Here is an 18368-nt window from a genome sequence, read left to right on the forward strand (position 1 = left end):
TCTGAGGTTCTCCTCTTTCTTCTTTCTTTGGCCCAGCAAGGCTCTGCCTTGGGCACCTTGAAAGGTTATCTTGCTGCCATCTCTGCCTTCTTACGGCTTCCTGATCAGCCTTCTCTTTTCAAGTCCCCTGTAGTTACACGCTTTCTTAAAGGCATTACTCACACGTTCCCTCCTGTCCCTTTTGTAATGCCTCAGTGGGACTTGAATCTTGTTCTCACATTTCTTATGTGCGCTCCCTTTGAGCCTCTTCACAATTGTCCTCTTCGTCTTCTGACGCTTAAGACTGCTTTCCTGGTAGCCATCACCTCGGCTAGACGGGTGAGTGAGCTCCAGGCTCTGTCGTCCAAGCCTCCTTTTCTATCTGTTCATCCGGACAAGGTTGTCCTTCGGCCTCGTCCTTCCTTTCTTCCAAAAGTGGTGACTCCCTTTCATCTTGGGCAATCTGTCACCTTGCCCACCTTCTTTCCGCCTCCGCATCCTTCCAAAGAGGAAGAGAGGCTCCACCGTCTGGACCCAAAACGTGCGCTCTCCTTTTATTTGGACCGCACCAAACAGTTTCGGGTGGACGACCAACTTTTCGTTGGATACGTGGGTGCTAAGAAGGGAAAAGCTGTGCACAAACGGACCATCTCCCGGTGGGTCGTTTTGTGCATCAAAATTTGTTACTCCTTGGCAAAAAAGGACCCTCCTGTTGGGCTGCGCGCCCATTCTACTCGGGCAACAGCGGCTACTACTGCTTTGGGACGGGGAGTCCCTTTGCAGGACATCTGTCAGGCGGCAACGTGGGCTTCGCTACACACGTTTGCCAGGCATTATTGCCTAGACAGCCAAGTCCGGAGGGATGGCTTCTTTGGCCGTTCTGTCCTCCAGGACTTTCTGGTGTGATCTTGGTTCGCAGACCCACCACCGGGGTTGGTATTGCTTGGGTATCTATTCTAAGGTGAGGAATCTAACTAACGTGTTTCTTTCAGATGAACAAGTTACTTACCTTCGGTAACGATGTATCTGTAAGAAACATTAGTTAGTTAGATTCCTCACCGACCCACCCATCCTCCCTGTTCTGCGAACTGACATCTAGGGTTAAGGTTATCCTTTTCAGGCCCCTAGAATTTTTTGGCACCAGTGTCGGTCTCTTGCATGGCTCTGCGTTCCTGGCGCGGAAAGCTATGTACAAGAACTGACGTCAGCGCGCGAGGGCGGCGTCTAAGTACTCCGACGTCATTCCGGCGCACGACGCCAACGACGGACGCGGAGCCGCAGACGACGCCTAGCGACGCGCAAGGGGTATTGCTGACGAAAAATCTTCCGGATCCAGTCTGACGCCTGGGGATATTCTAAGGTGAGGAATCTAACTAACTAATGTTTCTTACAGATACATCGTTACCGAAGGTAAGTAACTTGTTCTTTGTGCCTAGGTCCTGGCTTACTGTGATCACTGACCACTGTTGTCACTCTGTGCTATTTACCACTATTTCTACTTAAATCACATCTTTGTTTCCCCTTATTGGATTGTTGTCATTGTGTGTATTAAATGTGACTCTATCTTTCTAATTCAATTTAAGATTTTTTATTATTTTGCATTATGACTTTATTACTATTTTGGTACTTATAGCAAATCAGTTACCCCATTAAGTCCACCAGGGTTTTTCACTTTTGACTGCCCAGTTTTTAGATCTTAACTGTGGGTGAGTCTCACCAACGGTAAATTCACGGTAACTGGACTTCACATGTTAATTGCCTGTGCCTGCATCTAAAGATAAGGCAACTGCTGCACAGCTAGGGTAGGAGGCACTTGGCTGGCTGCATATAAACATATGTACACACCTGTGCGAGCTGAACATGTGAGACTACTGTCATGCGAAGCCCGGCGTCTGCGCACAGGTGGCCTGTCACAAAAGGGACTCTGTAAGGATAGGTGTTGACCTTGGGTAGGCCTTTTATTATTATTAGACAATTATATATAGGCCAATAGTGCTCACTGAGAAATATGTGGTATTTTCACTGTATTATACATATGCATAAATTAGGCCTTAAAGTACAGTTTTGTTTCTCTTACACCTACAGATTCCAGCAAGGTATGAAACTGGGGTAGAACATGCACCCCAAGTTTGAATGTACAGGTCCCAACACATTACATCCAAATCTTATGGGACTTCACGAATTGTGTATTTCTCTGGGTCAGCTCATGATCAGGTTCCAGGCCTTTGTTCCTCCTACTGGGCCAAGTAAATTACTCTGCTCCCCAGCAGAGGGCTCAGAGTCCTCCTTACAGACAAGGAGCAATTACCAGTGATTGACTCAACTCAGGGGACAGGAATGGGTGGGGAGAAAATTTGCATCAGATAATTAGCTTGTCACATAGCATATGGGCTGGGACAGCCCAGTCCTACTAGAATAAAAGGGGAGGGCTAGACCTCGGGAGCCCCCATATTAGTGTCTCGCCTTTGAAGTTTCGGTGGGAAGGGGTCAGGCAGTGATGTGAGCTAGAGACGGAGCTGATACTCTCTGAGGAGCTCCTTCCACAGAAAACGTGATGTCGTCTGTAGGAAAGTGGGTTTCTGTTGCAGTAACCCCCCACACACTTTTTGGCAGATTTCTGAAGCACTTTGACTGAGGGTGTACTGGGCTCCTTCTAACCAGGCTCCAGCACCTGTGTTCTTTCCCTAAACTGTGCAATTGTTTCCCTAATTGACACACCTCTGGCCCACCTATAAGTTCCTCGTAAAAAGTACCAGTGGTACCAAGGACCTTGTGACCAGAGAGGGTCTCTTAGGGCTGCAGCATGTATTGTGCCACCCTAAAGGACCCCACACCAAACACACACACACTGCCATTGCAGGCTATGTGTTGTGGTGTAACTAAACTAAAAGAGTGAACATTGCACACCTTTCTGGGTGCTGTACCTACACAACACTGCCTGTGTCATTGGTAGGTCATCCCTCTAGCAGGCCTCACAGCCCTTAGGTGGGGTGCACTATGCCACAGGTGAGGGCATAGCTGCACAAGCAGTATGCCCCTACAGTGTCTGTACCATTCACAGACATTGTAAGTACAGTGAAGCCATTTTTAATACATGGGCTGGGATTTTGTCAACACAAACTCCACAGCTTTATGATGTCTTTACTGAAGACTGAGGAGTTTGGTATCAAACTTCTCAGCATAATAAACCCACACTGATACTAGTGTTAGATTTATTATAAAATGCACTTAAAAGGCATCTTAGAGATGCCCCCTGAAAAACCACCAGCTCCTAGTGTATTGGCTGACTGGTCCCTGCCAGCCATCCACCATCTGATAGGTTTCTGACCTTATGGGGTGAGAGCCTTTGTGCTCTCAGAGGTCAGAAACAAAGCCTGCCCTGGGTGTGCAGTAACAGCAAGACTTGGCGGTGAGCCTGAAAGGCTCTCACCTTGTGTTATTCTTATTTGGGCAACTCCAAATAGTGGGGATGCCTTTTCCCTGTCCTAGGCCCACTTTTTGACAGCAGGAAAATTAGTAAGAAAAGTAGGAGTGTCCGCCTTGGCTTGGCACATCCCTGGGGTGGGCTGGAGCTGAGGTGAACCTTTCTCCTGGAAATTCTCCATTTTGGTTTGGAGAATTAGGCCCAATAGGAATAGGGTTGTACTCCTCTCCCCAAAGGGAGGGGGCACTAGAAGGATGTTGTCACCCTAAAGGACAGTAAACATTGGTTACTGCCCTCCAACCCCCTTAACACCCTTAAATTTAGTTTTTGAGGGTTTCCCTGAACCGTGTTCCTCAGATTCAATGACCTAAGAAAAAGAAGGACAGAGGAGCCGTGCATCAGTGAAGAAGATGACGACGACTGACTTGGCCCCAGCCCTACCAGTCTGCCTCCTCCTCCAGCGACCCTGCTTCAAAAAACCAGAGTGGCCGCAGCCAGCAACCTGGAGGACCTGTGTTGTCTTCAACAAAGACTTTGGCCTCCCCTGAACACCGGATTTGTCCAGCAAAGAAACCAACACAAGGACTCCGGATCCAGGCGGATCCACGACACTTGCACCAATCTGCATCCGATGCCCACGGCTTGAGTGCAGGTGGCCCACTGATGCACTGAAGTCTCCCCGGCGATCCTCACTTGGGATCAAGCATTGGGCGATCTCTCCTGACCTCCGCCTCGACGCCTGCAGCCTCAACTTGAAGGGTCTCCCCAACCGCGGCCGGATCTGGTGAGAAAACATGACTTCAAAAGACACCCCTGCACCGCAGCCCCCCGGCCTTGATGTGCCTAACCAACGTCGTCCAGGCACCCCCACCCCACTATCCAACTTACCTCTCCAGTCGTGGGATTCCTTTAGCCAACCTCCGGAACCGAGCCTGCAGCTTTTTTCCCAAATCAAGAATCTCCATGGTTTCAACGGGCCGACGCCTTCTTTGCACCCTGCCACCCCATGCGCCGCTGGTGGTGCAGTCTCTGTGCTCTTTGGTGGCCTCTCCGGGTGCTGATCTTAACCCCCGAAGCCTATGTCCCTGAACTGCAGGTACTTACTTGTAGCTGGTGCGTCTTTGAGGTACCCCCAGTCTCCATAGTATAAGATTGGCCCCAGTGACCTCTGCACCCGGCCGCCCCAGTGCCACTGGTGGTGCAGTACCTACCTTGGTCAGACCCCGGCCCAGTGTTGACCCAAACCCCTGGAGACTGAACTTATTAATCACTTACTTAACTGTAAGTTATTCACCTGTCTTTTTCCAATAGGAATGCATTGGTCTCTCACTGTATTGTACTAAGTGTGATCCTACATACAAAGTATCTCTTTGTGTATTGAGAAGCATTTCATGCACATGCAAAGTATTGTTTGATACTGTACAAAACATATTGCCGGTAATTGAAAGTATTGCATAGAAGCCTACTTACCTTTAACTGAGGTTCCTCGGTTCCTAGAAATAAAAGTACCAAAAGTAATATTTTTCTACAACCATGGGCCGGGAATCAGTCATTGAGTGTGTGTTCCTGCCTTGTATGAGTATGTACACCAAATGCATTCACACTTCCCTCTGATAAGCCAAACTGCTCAGTCCAGCTACCATTAAATTGAGAGTAAGGTATTATTTACTTTAACCTTTGCCTTACCTTTGGGCACTCACTGGACTCTGTTTACACTATACCTCTTATTGGTATTGTATATACAGAACCAGCTTCCTCCGTCGCCATTATGGATTCTCCCAGAATGCTGTGCAGGAGTGTTGGGACATGGGTGGAGAAATTGTGGCACCCTAGGATTGGCCAGGGGTGCCTGGCATCCAGAACGTTCCACCGGCTTTAAAAACTACCCCTGCTCAACAGAGACAGTTGAGAAGAACCTGGACCTGGGAGGCAATGGCAGCAGAAAGGATGTCCTGCTGGAAGGAGAAGCCACCTGATGCCCTGTAAGGATGGATTAAGGATTTTGACTCCAGCTGACCGCTAGGACTAGGATGGGTCTCTCCTTATGCGCCCTGAGAACCCCACACTTTGGGCCCTGTGGACTGCGACAATAGGGTGTTTTGCTGGCTGATTGTGAAGGGGCTACACAAGACACTCCGACCAGCAGTAGAGGGGCACTGGAAGCTAGGCAGACAAAAAGGCTAGCACAGGAGGCAGAGAATCCAGCTTTCTTCAGAATGTGCCTCTTTAGACCACACAGTGCTAGGGTAGATCTCTCCAGGGCCAGTGGTGCTTGCCTCCTTATGCCTCCTGAGAACCAGCTGGGGGGAAAGTCCTGGACTCCACTCCCTCGCCCTCGTCAGGTGCTCCGAAAGACAGCCAGGAGACTTTGGGGCCTGTGGAGGGCGGAAAGAGGGGTATCTGCTGGCTGGTTGTGAGGGGACTGTACAAGACGCCCCCACAAGTAGGAGGGGTGCACCAGGAGCCAGGCAGGCCAAAAGTTTAGCACGTAGAATCCAGCTCCTTGCAGAATGCGGCTAGAAGGCCTGATGAAAATAATCCTGGAATAAAATGAGCCAAAGATGAAGAAAATTGGCCTAACTGGACCTGTAAAAAGGCTTTTGAAAGATTTGGCCTTTCACAAAAGTAGGAAAAAAAACAAGCACATGGTGCTCTGCCGCTATTTCAAGAGAAGCCCTGAGGTTGTCCTGAGCCTGGGGGTTGACACACAATTATTTTTCCTTTAAATCTTTATTTCCCCTGGGGTTCCCCACCTCCCCAAGGGCGGACCTAGTATGGGTGGGTCCTGGGACCCCATCCCCAGGGCCCAAAACACGGTAGAAGAAAGGCTTGGTCAGAGTGTGTTGCCCAGCTCCACTACTGTGTCTCAGGGGTGGGGGATTTGGGTCAACTTTCTTTTGCCCTGCCTACGCTCTTTGCAGTTACTGGACAAAGCACATCTCCGGCTCCCAGGTGGGAGTAGTAAGAGAACTTGCTCCCCACCGCAGCGGAAGCAGAAAGCATAATGCTGGCTGCCCTGTGCTGCAGTATATACGAGGAGCTGGCTGGTCTTGGGGGCTTTGAGCTCCCCATGTTGCTCCCCAATGATCATCTGCCATGTGTGGGTGTCCCTGCTAGGACCAGAACACCCGGGGGGGGGGGGGGTGGAGATCAAAGCATACTGCTGCATGAGACCGCTTTAAAAATAAATAAAGAGTGGGTGAGCTGCTCATCTAATATGCAGCTAAATGGCAAGGAACACCCCATAATTCCCTATGCAAACTAATTTCCATATTGTCTTTTGCAAAGAGGGTCAGTGGTGCAACCAACTCAGGTTTTAAGTGTTGTGGGGAGGTGGAGCTGCAGGGAGTGCAGCAGCACTCCCGAAGTGACTTAGTAAAAACTGACCCTGACTCTCCTGGGGCCTAGAAAGCATGACCCCAGGAGAGGTTTACAGTATTGCAAGTACTTCCAGAGACGAGCCTTTGTTCTTTAGTTCCAGAGTATGGTGAGCCCTTGTGGTTGACTCTATGGCTGCATTATGTGAGTCTGTAGAGTGTAAAGAAAGGTTCCAAAACAGGTTTGTAATTAATTTGAGGTGAAATTACTTCTTGACGGATTTATAATGTACATAGCAATGGTTTTCTAATAATTAATGCATTAGAATATAATTATTGTTGCCATTAGTTTTCATGGTAACACACTGGTGAAACATAATATGTGGTAATTGATATTATTGCGCTGACACCTTGACTAAGCCAGTAGGTCTGCCTTCTTTAAAATGACACCTCTTTATATTGTGAATTGGTATGTGGTATTAGTGGGGGTGAGGGGTATTGTGAGAATGGGGTTCAGGGCCCACAGGATGTTATGTATGACAAGGCTACCACCAAAGGTATTTCCATGTATCAGATATATATATTTTCAATTTAATGTGTAGTATTTAGTTGCGTGTGTGTGTAATAAAAGTATGTTTCCTTTTTTTTTTTTTTTAAATCACTGGCTTGACAATATTTTATCGAGTGTTATTGTTGTGTGCCAGGAAATTGGGATTGTTTTTGTTCAGAGACCATAACGAAGCTACACCCTAGACATCTTTGTACACTACTGGTTTGTCTTCTGTATATGGGAAAAGGATTCTTTGGGCATTGGACTGGCTGGAGGAGCATGGACCTGCTGGTGGTATTGGACTCTCCAGCTCTTGTCCTTGGTTGCCTGTCTGTGTTATTGGCGGGACTTTCTGGGTGACTGGTTAGGTCACCGATGCCCTGGCAGGGATGTTGCATTTAAAGTTTTGGGAGCTAAACTATGGAACTCTCTTCCAGTTTCCATCAGAGGGCTCCGGAATCATCTGGCGTTCCGTAAAGCCTTAAGGACCTGGCTTTTCCCGGCTTAATTTTTTATCTCTATCTGGACGGCTCCGAGTCACTTGTATCTTGGGTAGTGCTGGGACGCCCCGTTGCTGGGGCAGCTATGCGCTGTGTAAAACCAAATCAAATTAAATAAGTCCAAATCAATCATGTGTTTCTCAGGTAATTGTGTTTTTTTTAGGTGCCAATCACATTCCATCATTTTCATCACTCGCCTATATTATATTGTGAAGTCTTTGAAATATGATGATGGCGTTATGTCACTGGCGCCTTGGGGAGGGGGTGGGGGTGTAAAAGTGTTGACATTATGGACCTGCCCCTGCTAGAGATATAAATAGGAACGTTATCTACCTGCATGCTACCATGGTCAGGTGGCTTTGCAGTCGAGAATTCTGTCTTGAATTGTTCTACCACTACTGAATGTCTCTGTGTTTTCAATAATGTTTAGTTCTTATATGCGGCGGAAATGTATAGTGCCTTTCAATCCTTTACCTGTCATGCCTTCCAATTCTGTGATTTGGTATTAAATGGTTAGGTGCTGGTTGACCACGCTTCTAGAATCCAACTCTCACTTCTTGCTACTCCAAAGAGTTGGTGCGACCCGGGTGTATTGCGGGAGAAGGGGGCTTGTGTTTTTCTATCACTAGTGGGTTTTGGTTAGTTGCATTTTGTGAGTATACTATGGTTTTGCTCGTCCGCTAAGATATTCTTCCTCTCGATACGTCGGGAGAGTGTTCGCCATTCAATAATGTCTTGTTACCTACCGGTAATCTTCATTACCCCGATTAGGGTCCTCCTCGTCCCAGTCCTTACAAAGTGAGGCAGTCCAGCCTCAAGCCAGCCAATCAAAACGCTACAAAACCAAAAGTCAAATGTCGTATAAACCCCTCCCACCCACCGTTATGCCTGTTATCAACAAGTCCCAGACACAAACACAGAGGGAAGGAGGGAGGGAAGAGGACAGGGACAAGGAGGACCCTAATCAGGGTAATGAAGTAACAAGACATTACTCCCTCATGGGTCCTCCTCGTCCCAGTCCTTACAAAGTGAGGAACTCACAAGCAGAGAACCAGGAAGAAAAAACGCAGGACACCAGGGATCCATGCAACAAGAACAAAACTGTTAATCAAACGAATGATCAACGAACAGCAGCATTCAGAACGCCAACAGCAAAACTGTCAACAGATGCATGTAAAACATCAAGTCAATAATGCCTAACAAATGTGTGATGGGACTGCCAAGTGGTCGAACTACAAATCTCCTGGACAGAGACCCCGCCGCCTCAGCCCAGGAAGCGGACACAGAACAAGTCAAACGACCCTGCGCCTGAGAAGGAGGAGGCAGATCCACAGACTTATAGGACTGGCAGATCGCCAAACGCACCCATCGACTGCCAAAGAAGAAGGAACAAGGGAAGCCCCCTACGTAGGCAAATCAGGAAGTATCACCTCCTGCTGCAAAAGAAACCTGGAAGAAACCCCAGGCAGAAATCCGAATCAAGCCGTAAAACAACCCTATCCTGCAGGAACTGAAAATAAGGGAAAGAAAACAACAAGGCACCCAACCGACGAGCGGAGGTGATGGCCAGCAAAAAACCCACCTTAGCGGACAACCACAACAAGTTCCCCTCCAACAAGGGCTCAAAAGGGGGCAACTGCAGACCCGGAAAAACAGTAGGCAAAACCCAAGAAGGCACTATCACAGGAGAGACCGGACGACGAAGCCTAAAGCTCCGAAGAAGCCGACTCACCAAAGGAGCAACTACCTTCAAAGAGGCCCCGGGACCCCGGCAAGCCTGAACGGCAGCCCAACGACCAGACAAGGCGTAAGGGGAACGGTCCATCAAAAACCCATCACGGAGAAAGACAAGAATAATAGCCAGATCTCAAACATGGATCCAGCCCACGAGAAGAGCACCAGGAGACAAAAGAGCCCCAACGTGCACCACACTTCTGAAGTGTTGAAGGCCGACGCGACAACTGAATGCCACAGGCCACCACAGAAGAAACAGACCAAAGACACCAACGACAGCCGCCCAAGAGCCAGGCTGTCAGAAGCAAGCGACAAAGACAGGGCAAAGACAGGTGCGGACACAGAAGCGGAGCCGGAGTCAAGGGAAGCCGGTCAAACCAGCCCCCCGCCAGCAGCAGCAGGAGCGGAAACCAAAGGCAGCAAGGGCAAAAAGGAGCAACAAACAGCACAGACACTTTCACCCCCGAATCCGCTGCAGCACCCTCGGGAGTAGAGAAATAGGAGGGAAGGAATACAGAAAGCCCAAAGGCCAAGGAAACGAGAGAGCAACCCCCAAGCCTGTGGACAGGCCACCACGGAACAAAACCGGGGGAGAAGAGTATCGTGAGGGGAAGCAAAAAGACCAATCCAGAAAGTCTCGATCCGAAAGCAAAGGTCCCGGAACAGAGGAACAGACAGACGGCACAAAACAGAGGACAGGAGGAAGCGGCCCAAGCCGCCCATATGAAAACTCAGAAGCCCCTGAACACAAACAGCCCTCAATGCCAACAGACGAGAGTTCGCCCAGACACAAATCACGTAAGTAATCCGAGTCGCGCACCCAGACCACCCATGAAGGCGCAAGTAACAACAAGCCACCATAAAGCGGGTACGAACCAACAGACTCGTCGGCCACCAAGGACCCCAATACGTCCCCCCCCAACCCCAAGGACAGGCATCCGAGGCCAACAAGAGGAAAGAAGGAAGCAGAAAACGCACCCCCTACACTAGGTCGGGAGAGCAAAGCCACCAGGCCAAAGAAAGAACCAGAACAGGGGAGAGAGGAACCAGAGCCACATAACCTGCATGGGAAAGGTCCCAACGAGTCAACAGAAGAATCACCAAGGACCGGAGGTGCAGGCGAGCCCAAGGAACCACAGCCGTGGTGGCAGCCACCAACCCCCGGACCTGCAACTAACCCTGAGCCGGGGCAGAAGAGCGACCCCGCAGGACCCGCAGAAGAGTCAATAGGGTAGAGAACCGAGCCTGAGTGAGAAAACAGCCCCCTGCAAAGTGCCAAACAGGCCTCCAATAAACCAAAGTCCCTGAACAGGAACCAGATGAGAAAGGCCAGATCCAACATGAACCTGGAACAAGTCCATCGACGCCACCATCGCCAGAAGAGCCTCAAGGAGGGGGGCAGAAACCAGACAAAAGCAACATAGGGAAACACAGGGAAACCCAGACTCAGCAAAACCCCCACAGTAGGAGCCAACACCGTGGAAAAACCCGGGGAGCAGTAGAGAGACCGAAAAGGCAACACCAGAAACTGGCAACAGAACGGGAAAACAGGAGCCTTCCAAATCCAGGGAAGCCAAAAATCGCCCACCAGGATGAGGGGAACGACGGACTGCAAGGGGATTATCCAAAAATGACCCAAGCTGTACAAAGCCCGGGGACTCAGAATCGAGCGGAAGTAATCAACGGGCGCCGGGACCAGTTACAGAGAGGAACAGAATCCCAGGTCCCGCACCGCCACCGGAACCAGCACAACAGTGCCCTGTGACAAAAACTGGCCAACGCCAGAGAACATGGCAGATCGCATCACGGGGCCTATGGACAAAGGGGTAACCTCAAAAACAGTCCAAAAGGGGGACGGCCCCAGAACGAATCCGGTAACCAAGATCGATGACTGACAGGCCTAACCAGTCGGAAACAGCCCCAACCAACGAACCAGGAACAACGGAGTCGAGCCCCAAAAATAGCAACTGCGCCAACAATGGAGATAGGAACCCACAACCAGTGAAACACCAGGACTGGAACACATAACCTCTCGAGGAAGAGACGGCAACCATAACCACCAGGCCATGGAGACACCACCAGTGCATAACACTAATTGACAAACAACCAGGGGCAGCAGCAGGCGCTGCAGAGGTCGGGAACGAAATGGAACGCAGCCCCCCCCCAACCATGGGCCCGACCACGAAAGGGCCGAGAAAAAGACAGAGGGCCTCATTTATGAAAAGTGATGCATTGCTGCATGAAAACAGCGATGCGTCACTTTTCATAACGCCCTCCTTGTGACACGAATGATGCGTCATATTTACAGTATGCACATCATGTTTCAAAGAGTTACCGATACGTCAGTATTTCTGACGTATCGGTAGGCGCAGAAATGACGCATTGCTGGATTGTGCCACAAAAGTGACACAACTTCAGCAATGGGCCATTACACATGGGCAAGTCCCATGTGAAATATGCCAGTGTCAGTCTTACGCCTGCCATGAGGCAGGCGTAAGATATTGATGCATTTGCATCCTAGAAGTGACGCAGTGAAATCTTATCAATTTCACTGCGTCACTTCTACAACCCTTTGTTGCGTCGGAATGCCCCCCCTACATACATTATACCAGGCGCACGTATAATGTGGCGCAGGGGTTTACAAAGTGACGCATCTACCTAGATGCATCACTTTTTAAATATGGTGCAACAAGGCTCATTTTTTACGTGGCGCAAAAGTGATGCAAGGGCTCATAAATAAGCCCCATTGTACCCGGAAACACCACATCATGGAAAAAAGACAAGGTTCTCCGCACAAACCATCTCTGGAGTAAGCCAAAAAAGCCCTGGATCCACAAAAGGCAGGCAAAGGACCAAGGTGTCTGAGCAGCGTCAAGGCACCAAAGCGCGGTCCAGAGAGACCCCCTACCAACCACCGCCGCCCCACCAACCGAGGAGAGGGCCCACAGGGCAACAAAAATACAGCATACAGAAACCAAGTCAATACCTCCATCTGCGCCAATACAGGAGTGAGATCCCCCTGACCCGGAAGACAGTCAAACAGGTACCCAAACCCACAGAAAGGACCTGCGAAGCATAGGCTGAAGAAGCGCCAGCATGCACCTTCAAAAGAGAAGTAGCAGAAGAACGCTCAAGAGCGGACTCCACTGCCTGCACAACTGGGTCAGCCCAGGAAGCCGCCTCCGAGGACAAAGAGGAAGAAGAGGAAGAAGTCAAGGAGGACAAAACAGAATAAACCCCAGGAACTAGAGGTAACTGGGAGACAAAGTCCTCCCGGCGACACTGCCACCCCAGAAAGCGCGAAATCCCCTGCCTGCAGACTGTGGTAGTCGTCGACGCCTCCTGGTCTCCGTGGCAGTGGAGTCAAGCTTCACCTCATCGCACCCAAAACACCCGACATTGGTGGGCATTCGGCTATCGTGCCCCTGGTTACTGGCAAGTGACCCAGATCTCTGCTTTCAGGTTCTTCACATCTTCCATCACACTGGACACTTTTCCTTCCCACAGCAGCTATAACTAGTGGACAGCATATACCAGGCTAACTTCTCACAACCTGAACGACCCAAGGCCAGAACGCAAGGGAAAACTCCCCGCCCCAGCCAAGCACATGCGCACAGAGTACGTTCTGGCCAAGTAGCAGGAACACGGCCGACCGGAACACCTACCGGAACAATGTCAAAATAAACAGTACAATGTAAGACCATAACACTCCCGGCACCGCAACACATCCTGCACAACCGGGAACAGCAACGTGAGACACCGAGCACCAGCGTTCCGACGGCCGTCAGAGCAAGAAAAAAACAGGCATGGGGGGGGGGGGGTAGGGTAGGTTTATATGACCTTAGACTTTTGGTTTTGTAGCGATTTGATTGGCTGGCTGGAGGCAGGACTGCCTCACTTTGTAAGGACTGGGACGAGGAGGACCCATGAGGGGGTAATGTGTCAGACCGTTATAGCAATAGTGTACTCCTCAAAATATATTTTGTGACATCCTGATGAGATGCTGATACCATTTCTAGAGTGTTTTTTAAGCATCACCTATTTACTCATAAGAAAAATGTCGGATTTTTGTATCCTAAGATCATTGTCTGTGCTTTTCTGAACAGAAGGAAGATTTGAAGACCCAGCTGCGTCTGGCAGAGGATGCCCGTGACACATTACGGAAAGACCTGATTGAGTCCCACCGCCTGCACCGGGAAGCAGAAGAGGCCCGCGACGCCCAGCGCAAAGAGTCACTGGAAATCCGCCGAGCACTGGGGGATGAGACGAGAGAGAAGGACGCCCTGCAGAGATCGAACACTGAGCTGAGAGCAAATATTAAGAGGACCGAAGGAGAGCGAATCAGGTGCAGTCTCATCTTTATTCAAGAAGGGACACGATGGAGCGCACTGGTAACAAGAGAGACTCAGACCAGTGGATTCTCTGGGGAAGGAGGGGCTCTAGTGCACATGGAGGAGGGGCGGGGACACTCTGGTGAAAGTGTGCGGTGCAGTGGTGGAAGAGAGGTGTGCAGAGGTGACCTCTGTATGTACTTTGGACAAAAATAAGGAAATCAAGTGAGATAATAGCAGTACTACATTGGCAGGCCAGGTCTGCTGTACAGAATTTCAATTCTTTTGGTGGCGAGGTCGTATTGGTTAATTTTACTTATCTGAGATCATGCACCTTCTATCTGTTTTGTTGCAAAGTGCTGTACACGTAGTAATAGTGATCACTGTGATTTTTGGTGCAATCATCAACAAAAAGAGGGGGGGACCGGGAGCGTAATTAGAAAATAGGTCCAGTACCCATGCTCCCTCCAAGTCACGTATTTAATTTTGAGAGGGTAGCTGTTCCTAAAAAAAGGGGTAGAGAGAGCTGCTATGTGTGCTTGAAGCTTGGTTGGGCCGGAATGAGTGTGGGGAATTTCTCCTTTGAATTTTAGTGCCCTCACACACCCTTTCAGGTGTCCTGCTTCATCATAGGGCGTTGCTCCTCGTGGGGGTGGCGCTGCAGTCCCCCACGGGCCCCGCGAGAGGGCTCTTTGTCGGAGTTCTTTTTTAGGAGATGCCGCAGTTGTGCATGTGGGTGTGTGGGTATGTCTATAAGGGATGTGAGTGGTGCGTTAAAATAGCTAGGTAGGAACCAAGACCTTTATTCGCGGCTCTATCCAGCATGAATTAAAAAATGATCCTGGAGGTCCTCAAGAACAATATATAATGAGGGCAGATATAAAATTTACTGCAACTCTCAGGATGGGTGAGTGAATGGGGAGTGTGAGTATTAGAAAAATAGGGTCAACATGTTTCGCGCATATGAGTAGGTCCTTAAGGGATCCGATTGCGCTTCGTCAGGACCAAATGAGACAGGTGGATCTAAAAAGTATATGAAAAAGACAAAGATAAGGTTCCAGTGAAAGTGAGGTACTGTGAACCAATTGTACCTTTATACCCTTCTGATCTATGATAGCCACCATCCCCGTGCTCTGAGGAACAACCTTCCGGTTGGCCAGTTCTTGCGTCTACGAAGGAACTGTGATACTACCAAGGAGTTTGAGATACAATCAGCTCTACTTGAGCACAATTTGGAGGTACGACACTACCCCAAGAACATTATCCGTCAAGCTCACAAAAGAGCAAAAAATAGCCCCAGAGCAGCACTTTTGGAAATAAAAGAAAAACCTGATTTGGAGACGATCACTTGTGTCACCACGTTCACTCCCGGCTCTAACAATGTACAGAAGGCAATCAAAAAACACTGGACAATATTGAACTCAGGAGCTTTCGAACCTGGTCCCCCACCGTTGTTTGCATTCAAACGTACGCAGAACTTAAAAGACCACCTGGTACATACAAGACCAAAACCACAACCCACACACCAATCTACATTATGGTCACTGCCACCAGTAGTGGGACACTATCCTTGTGGCTCCTGCTCTACGTGTGCAGAAACTGCGATCTCAAAAGAAATCAACCTGGGTCTAATGACACCTTGGCGCCAAACTAGACACACAAATTGCAACACTACCAATTGTGTCTACACTATAGTTTGCCCATGTAACAAGAGGTATGTGGGAATGACCACACGAGCAGTCAAGATACGTATAGGGGAGCATAAAAGCACCATAAGACGCAAGAAGACCAATACCAAATTACTAACACATTTTTCTGAACTAGGACATCCAGCAGAAAGTCTGCGATGGACCATCATAGTTTCCAATCCTTATTGGAACAAACGGACTTTGTTTATACAAGAACAACGGTGGGTCCATAAACTGAGATGTGACTCCACGGGTTTAAACGATGAAATCCCGTGGGCCGAGCTTACATGATTCCTAGAGAAACTCCTACTGAATTCTTATGTGATTTAACCGGTCCCGGTTTAATAATCTTTGCATCCAGATCAAAAACACACTATCTGGAAGCGTGGTCTTTTTAATACACACATAAAATCAGAGACTAACACCGTGTAACGAGATCAATCCAGATTCATAACCACACCATTACATTGTTTAAATGAATTCCCCCTGCATAATCTGCTTTGCAAGCATCACTTCTAACATACAGCAGTTGGGTTCTGGCTTACTATCTGTCACTACTTTCAACTGGTTGGTTGCTGCCCACCTAATGGCCGATGCATCTTGTCCCGCCTCCCGATCACTAGTTACCTAGTGAATGTACTCACAATTTGTGCGCATTGAGTTTTGTTTTCATTGATTAACCCTTCTCTGAGGCAACCTGGTTCCACCTCGTGTATCCTTCCTAAAAACCAACTCCTATCTCTAACGCTCCAACGATCCATGTGATCGTCGTGACAACGCCCCAAACAACTTTTCCAACCAATCCCAGCGCATCCTGACGCTTCCGTATTGGACCGCATTGTCATGGCAACTCCGTAGAGAACGTCACTACGTCACCGTTTAGCATCGTGAAACTATTGGTGTTCTCCCTAACTCAACGTCATTACGTCACACTCTGACGTCAATTGACCGCGCTCATTTTCAGCGTCTGTTATGAATACATATAATCCCTCCCCATCCAACACCGGTCTAACATTCCGGCGTGTTACGGAGGAGGGGTAGGTTTCCACTCTGCAGGCGACTGAACACTTGTGAGTATTCCCCCACCATGGAACGCGTTCGGCGTTGGAACAACTTCAACGAGGTAGACTGAATATCTTTATTGATTTCCCTCAGTTTCATTGCTCGCCTCACCCGAACCGCTGACGGAGCCCGTCCCTTTCATCTCGGAGGGTAGACTTGATTTGTCCTGAGTAATTTTTCAACATAAAAACGACACCCGAATGTACACCGGGTGTTTGCTTTTAATCTGAACGCCGCATAAGGAGAGACCTGCATTTTGGTTTTTTCATATCGCATGGCCACATTTGATTAAGTATTACAAAGTTACATGTGCACTGCGGAGAACGGCGAGATTCTCTTTAACTAATATAAATCTTTTTCGGTGAACTTTCTCACTAGAATCTGCATGTATACATTAGAAGCATGTAGATTATGTACACTTTTCGTGCCACTGCACAATGAACTCACGACATCTCTTGGCACCTCTATATGACAGATGTTGGATTTTCTTTGTCTGTTTATGTGTGTGTTTGTCCTTGTTTCTATTTTTACAGGTTGGGTATAGGTTTTCCAATAAGAAGGAGCACCTACCAGCGCAACGACGCAATTCCCCTTACTATAAAGGTACAATTGGTTCACAGTACCTCACTTTCACTGGAACCTTATCTTTGTCTTTTTCATATACTTTTTAGATCCACCTGTCTCATTTGGTCCTGACGAAGCGCAATCGGATCCCTTAAGGACCTACTCATATGCGCGAAACATGTTGACCCTATTTTTCTAATACTCACACTCCCCATTCACTCACCCATCCTGAGAGTTGCAGTAAATTTTATATCTGCCCTCATTATATATTGTTCTTGAGGACCTCCAGGATCATTTTTTAATTCATGCTGGATAGAGCCGCGAATAAAGGTCTTGGTTCCTACCTAGCTATTTTAACGCACCACTCACATCCCTTATAGACATACCCACACACCCACATGCACAACTGCGGCGTCTCCTAAAAAAGAACTCCGACAAAGAGCCCTCTCGCGGGGCCCGTGGGGGACTGCAGCGCCACCCCCACGAGGAGCAACGCCCTATGATGAAGCAGGACACCTGAAAGGGTGTGTGAGGGCACTAAAATTCAAAGGAGAAATTCCCCACACTCATTCCGGCCCAACCAAGCTTCAAGCACACATAGCAGCTCTCTCTACCCCTTTTTTTAGGAACAGCTACCCTCTCAAAATTAAATACGATTTTTGGTGCAATCCCATTACCTCCTCGTCAGCCCTCCCCGTCCCAGTCCTTACTAATTAGCATAGCTCCTCCCACCAGAAACTCCAAAGCAACTAAAAACCCATCCCTTCCCTCCAGGCCACACCCACACCCTGAGGTATATAACTCTGTGACCTGCCCATCCACATCCTGTTTGTTTTTTCTGCGGAATAACTTCCTGTCAACTTTGTCATGGGGGGTGCTGGACCTGTGCCTCCTTTCGGGTAAGTGTGAAACGGTCTGCTCAGCGGCCGTTTAATCCCCTGAAGTACCTGTCACTCCATGTACGTTTGAGTCCCTGCTTTAGCGGGACCGTGGGGTTGGGGGTTCCGGACTGCCTGGTGTGGGGTGGTGACTCCCTGCTGAGGCCTCTCCTCTTCCAGGTTCGTTCCCTGCTCTAGCTGGAACACCTGGGGAGGAAAGGGAGGTGTGTTGGGCGCGGCTGGCGTCTCTGAGCGTCGGAGGCGTGGCGGTTTGGCTCCTCCTCGAAGGTGTGTGTGAGGGGCTCGGTGCTCATCTCGTTTCAAGCCTGTGTTTCCCTTTT

The 18368-nt window shown here is 49.0% G+C and overlaps 1 protein-coding gene across 1 annotated transcript in view; it reads left to right on the top strand.

The window, feature by feature from the left end:
- LOC146785406 (uncharacterized) overlaps nucleotides 1–18368 on the top strand; it is a 2064968-nt gene that overhangs the window by 1484549 nt on the left and 562051 nt on the right. Inside the window, exon 24 of the mRNA XM_085634420.1 lies at nucleotides 13611–13849. Within this exon, the coding sequence (XP_085490546.1) occupies nucleotides 13611–13849 (239 nt within the window). The remainder of the gene's footprint in view (nucleotides 1–13610; nucleotides 13850–18368) is intronic.

The sequence above is a fragment of the Triturus cristatus genome, chromosome 11 (assembly GCF_964204655.1).
Source record: "Triturus cristatus chromosome 11, aTriCri1.1, whole genome shotgun sequence".
In the NCBI taxonomy this organism is placed as follows: domain Eukaryota; kingdom Metazoa; phylum Chordata; class Amphibia; order Caudata; family Salamandridae; genus Triturus; species Triturus cristatus.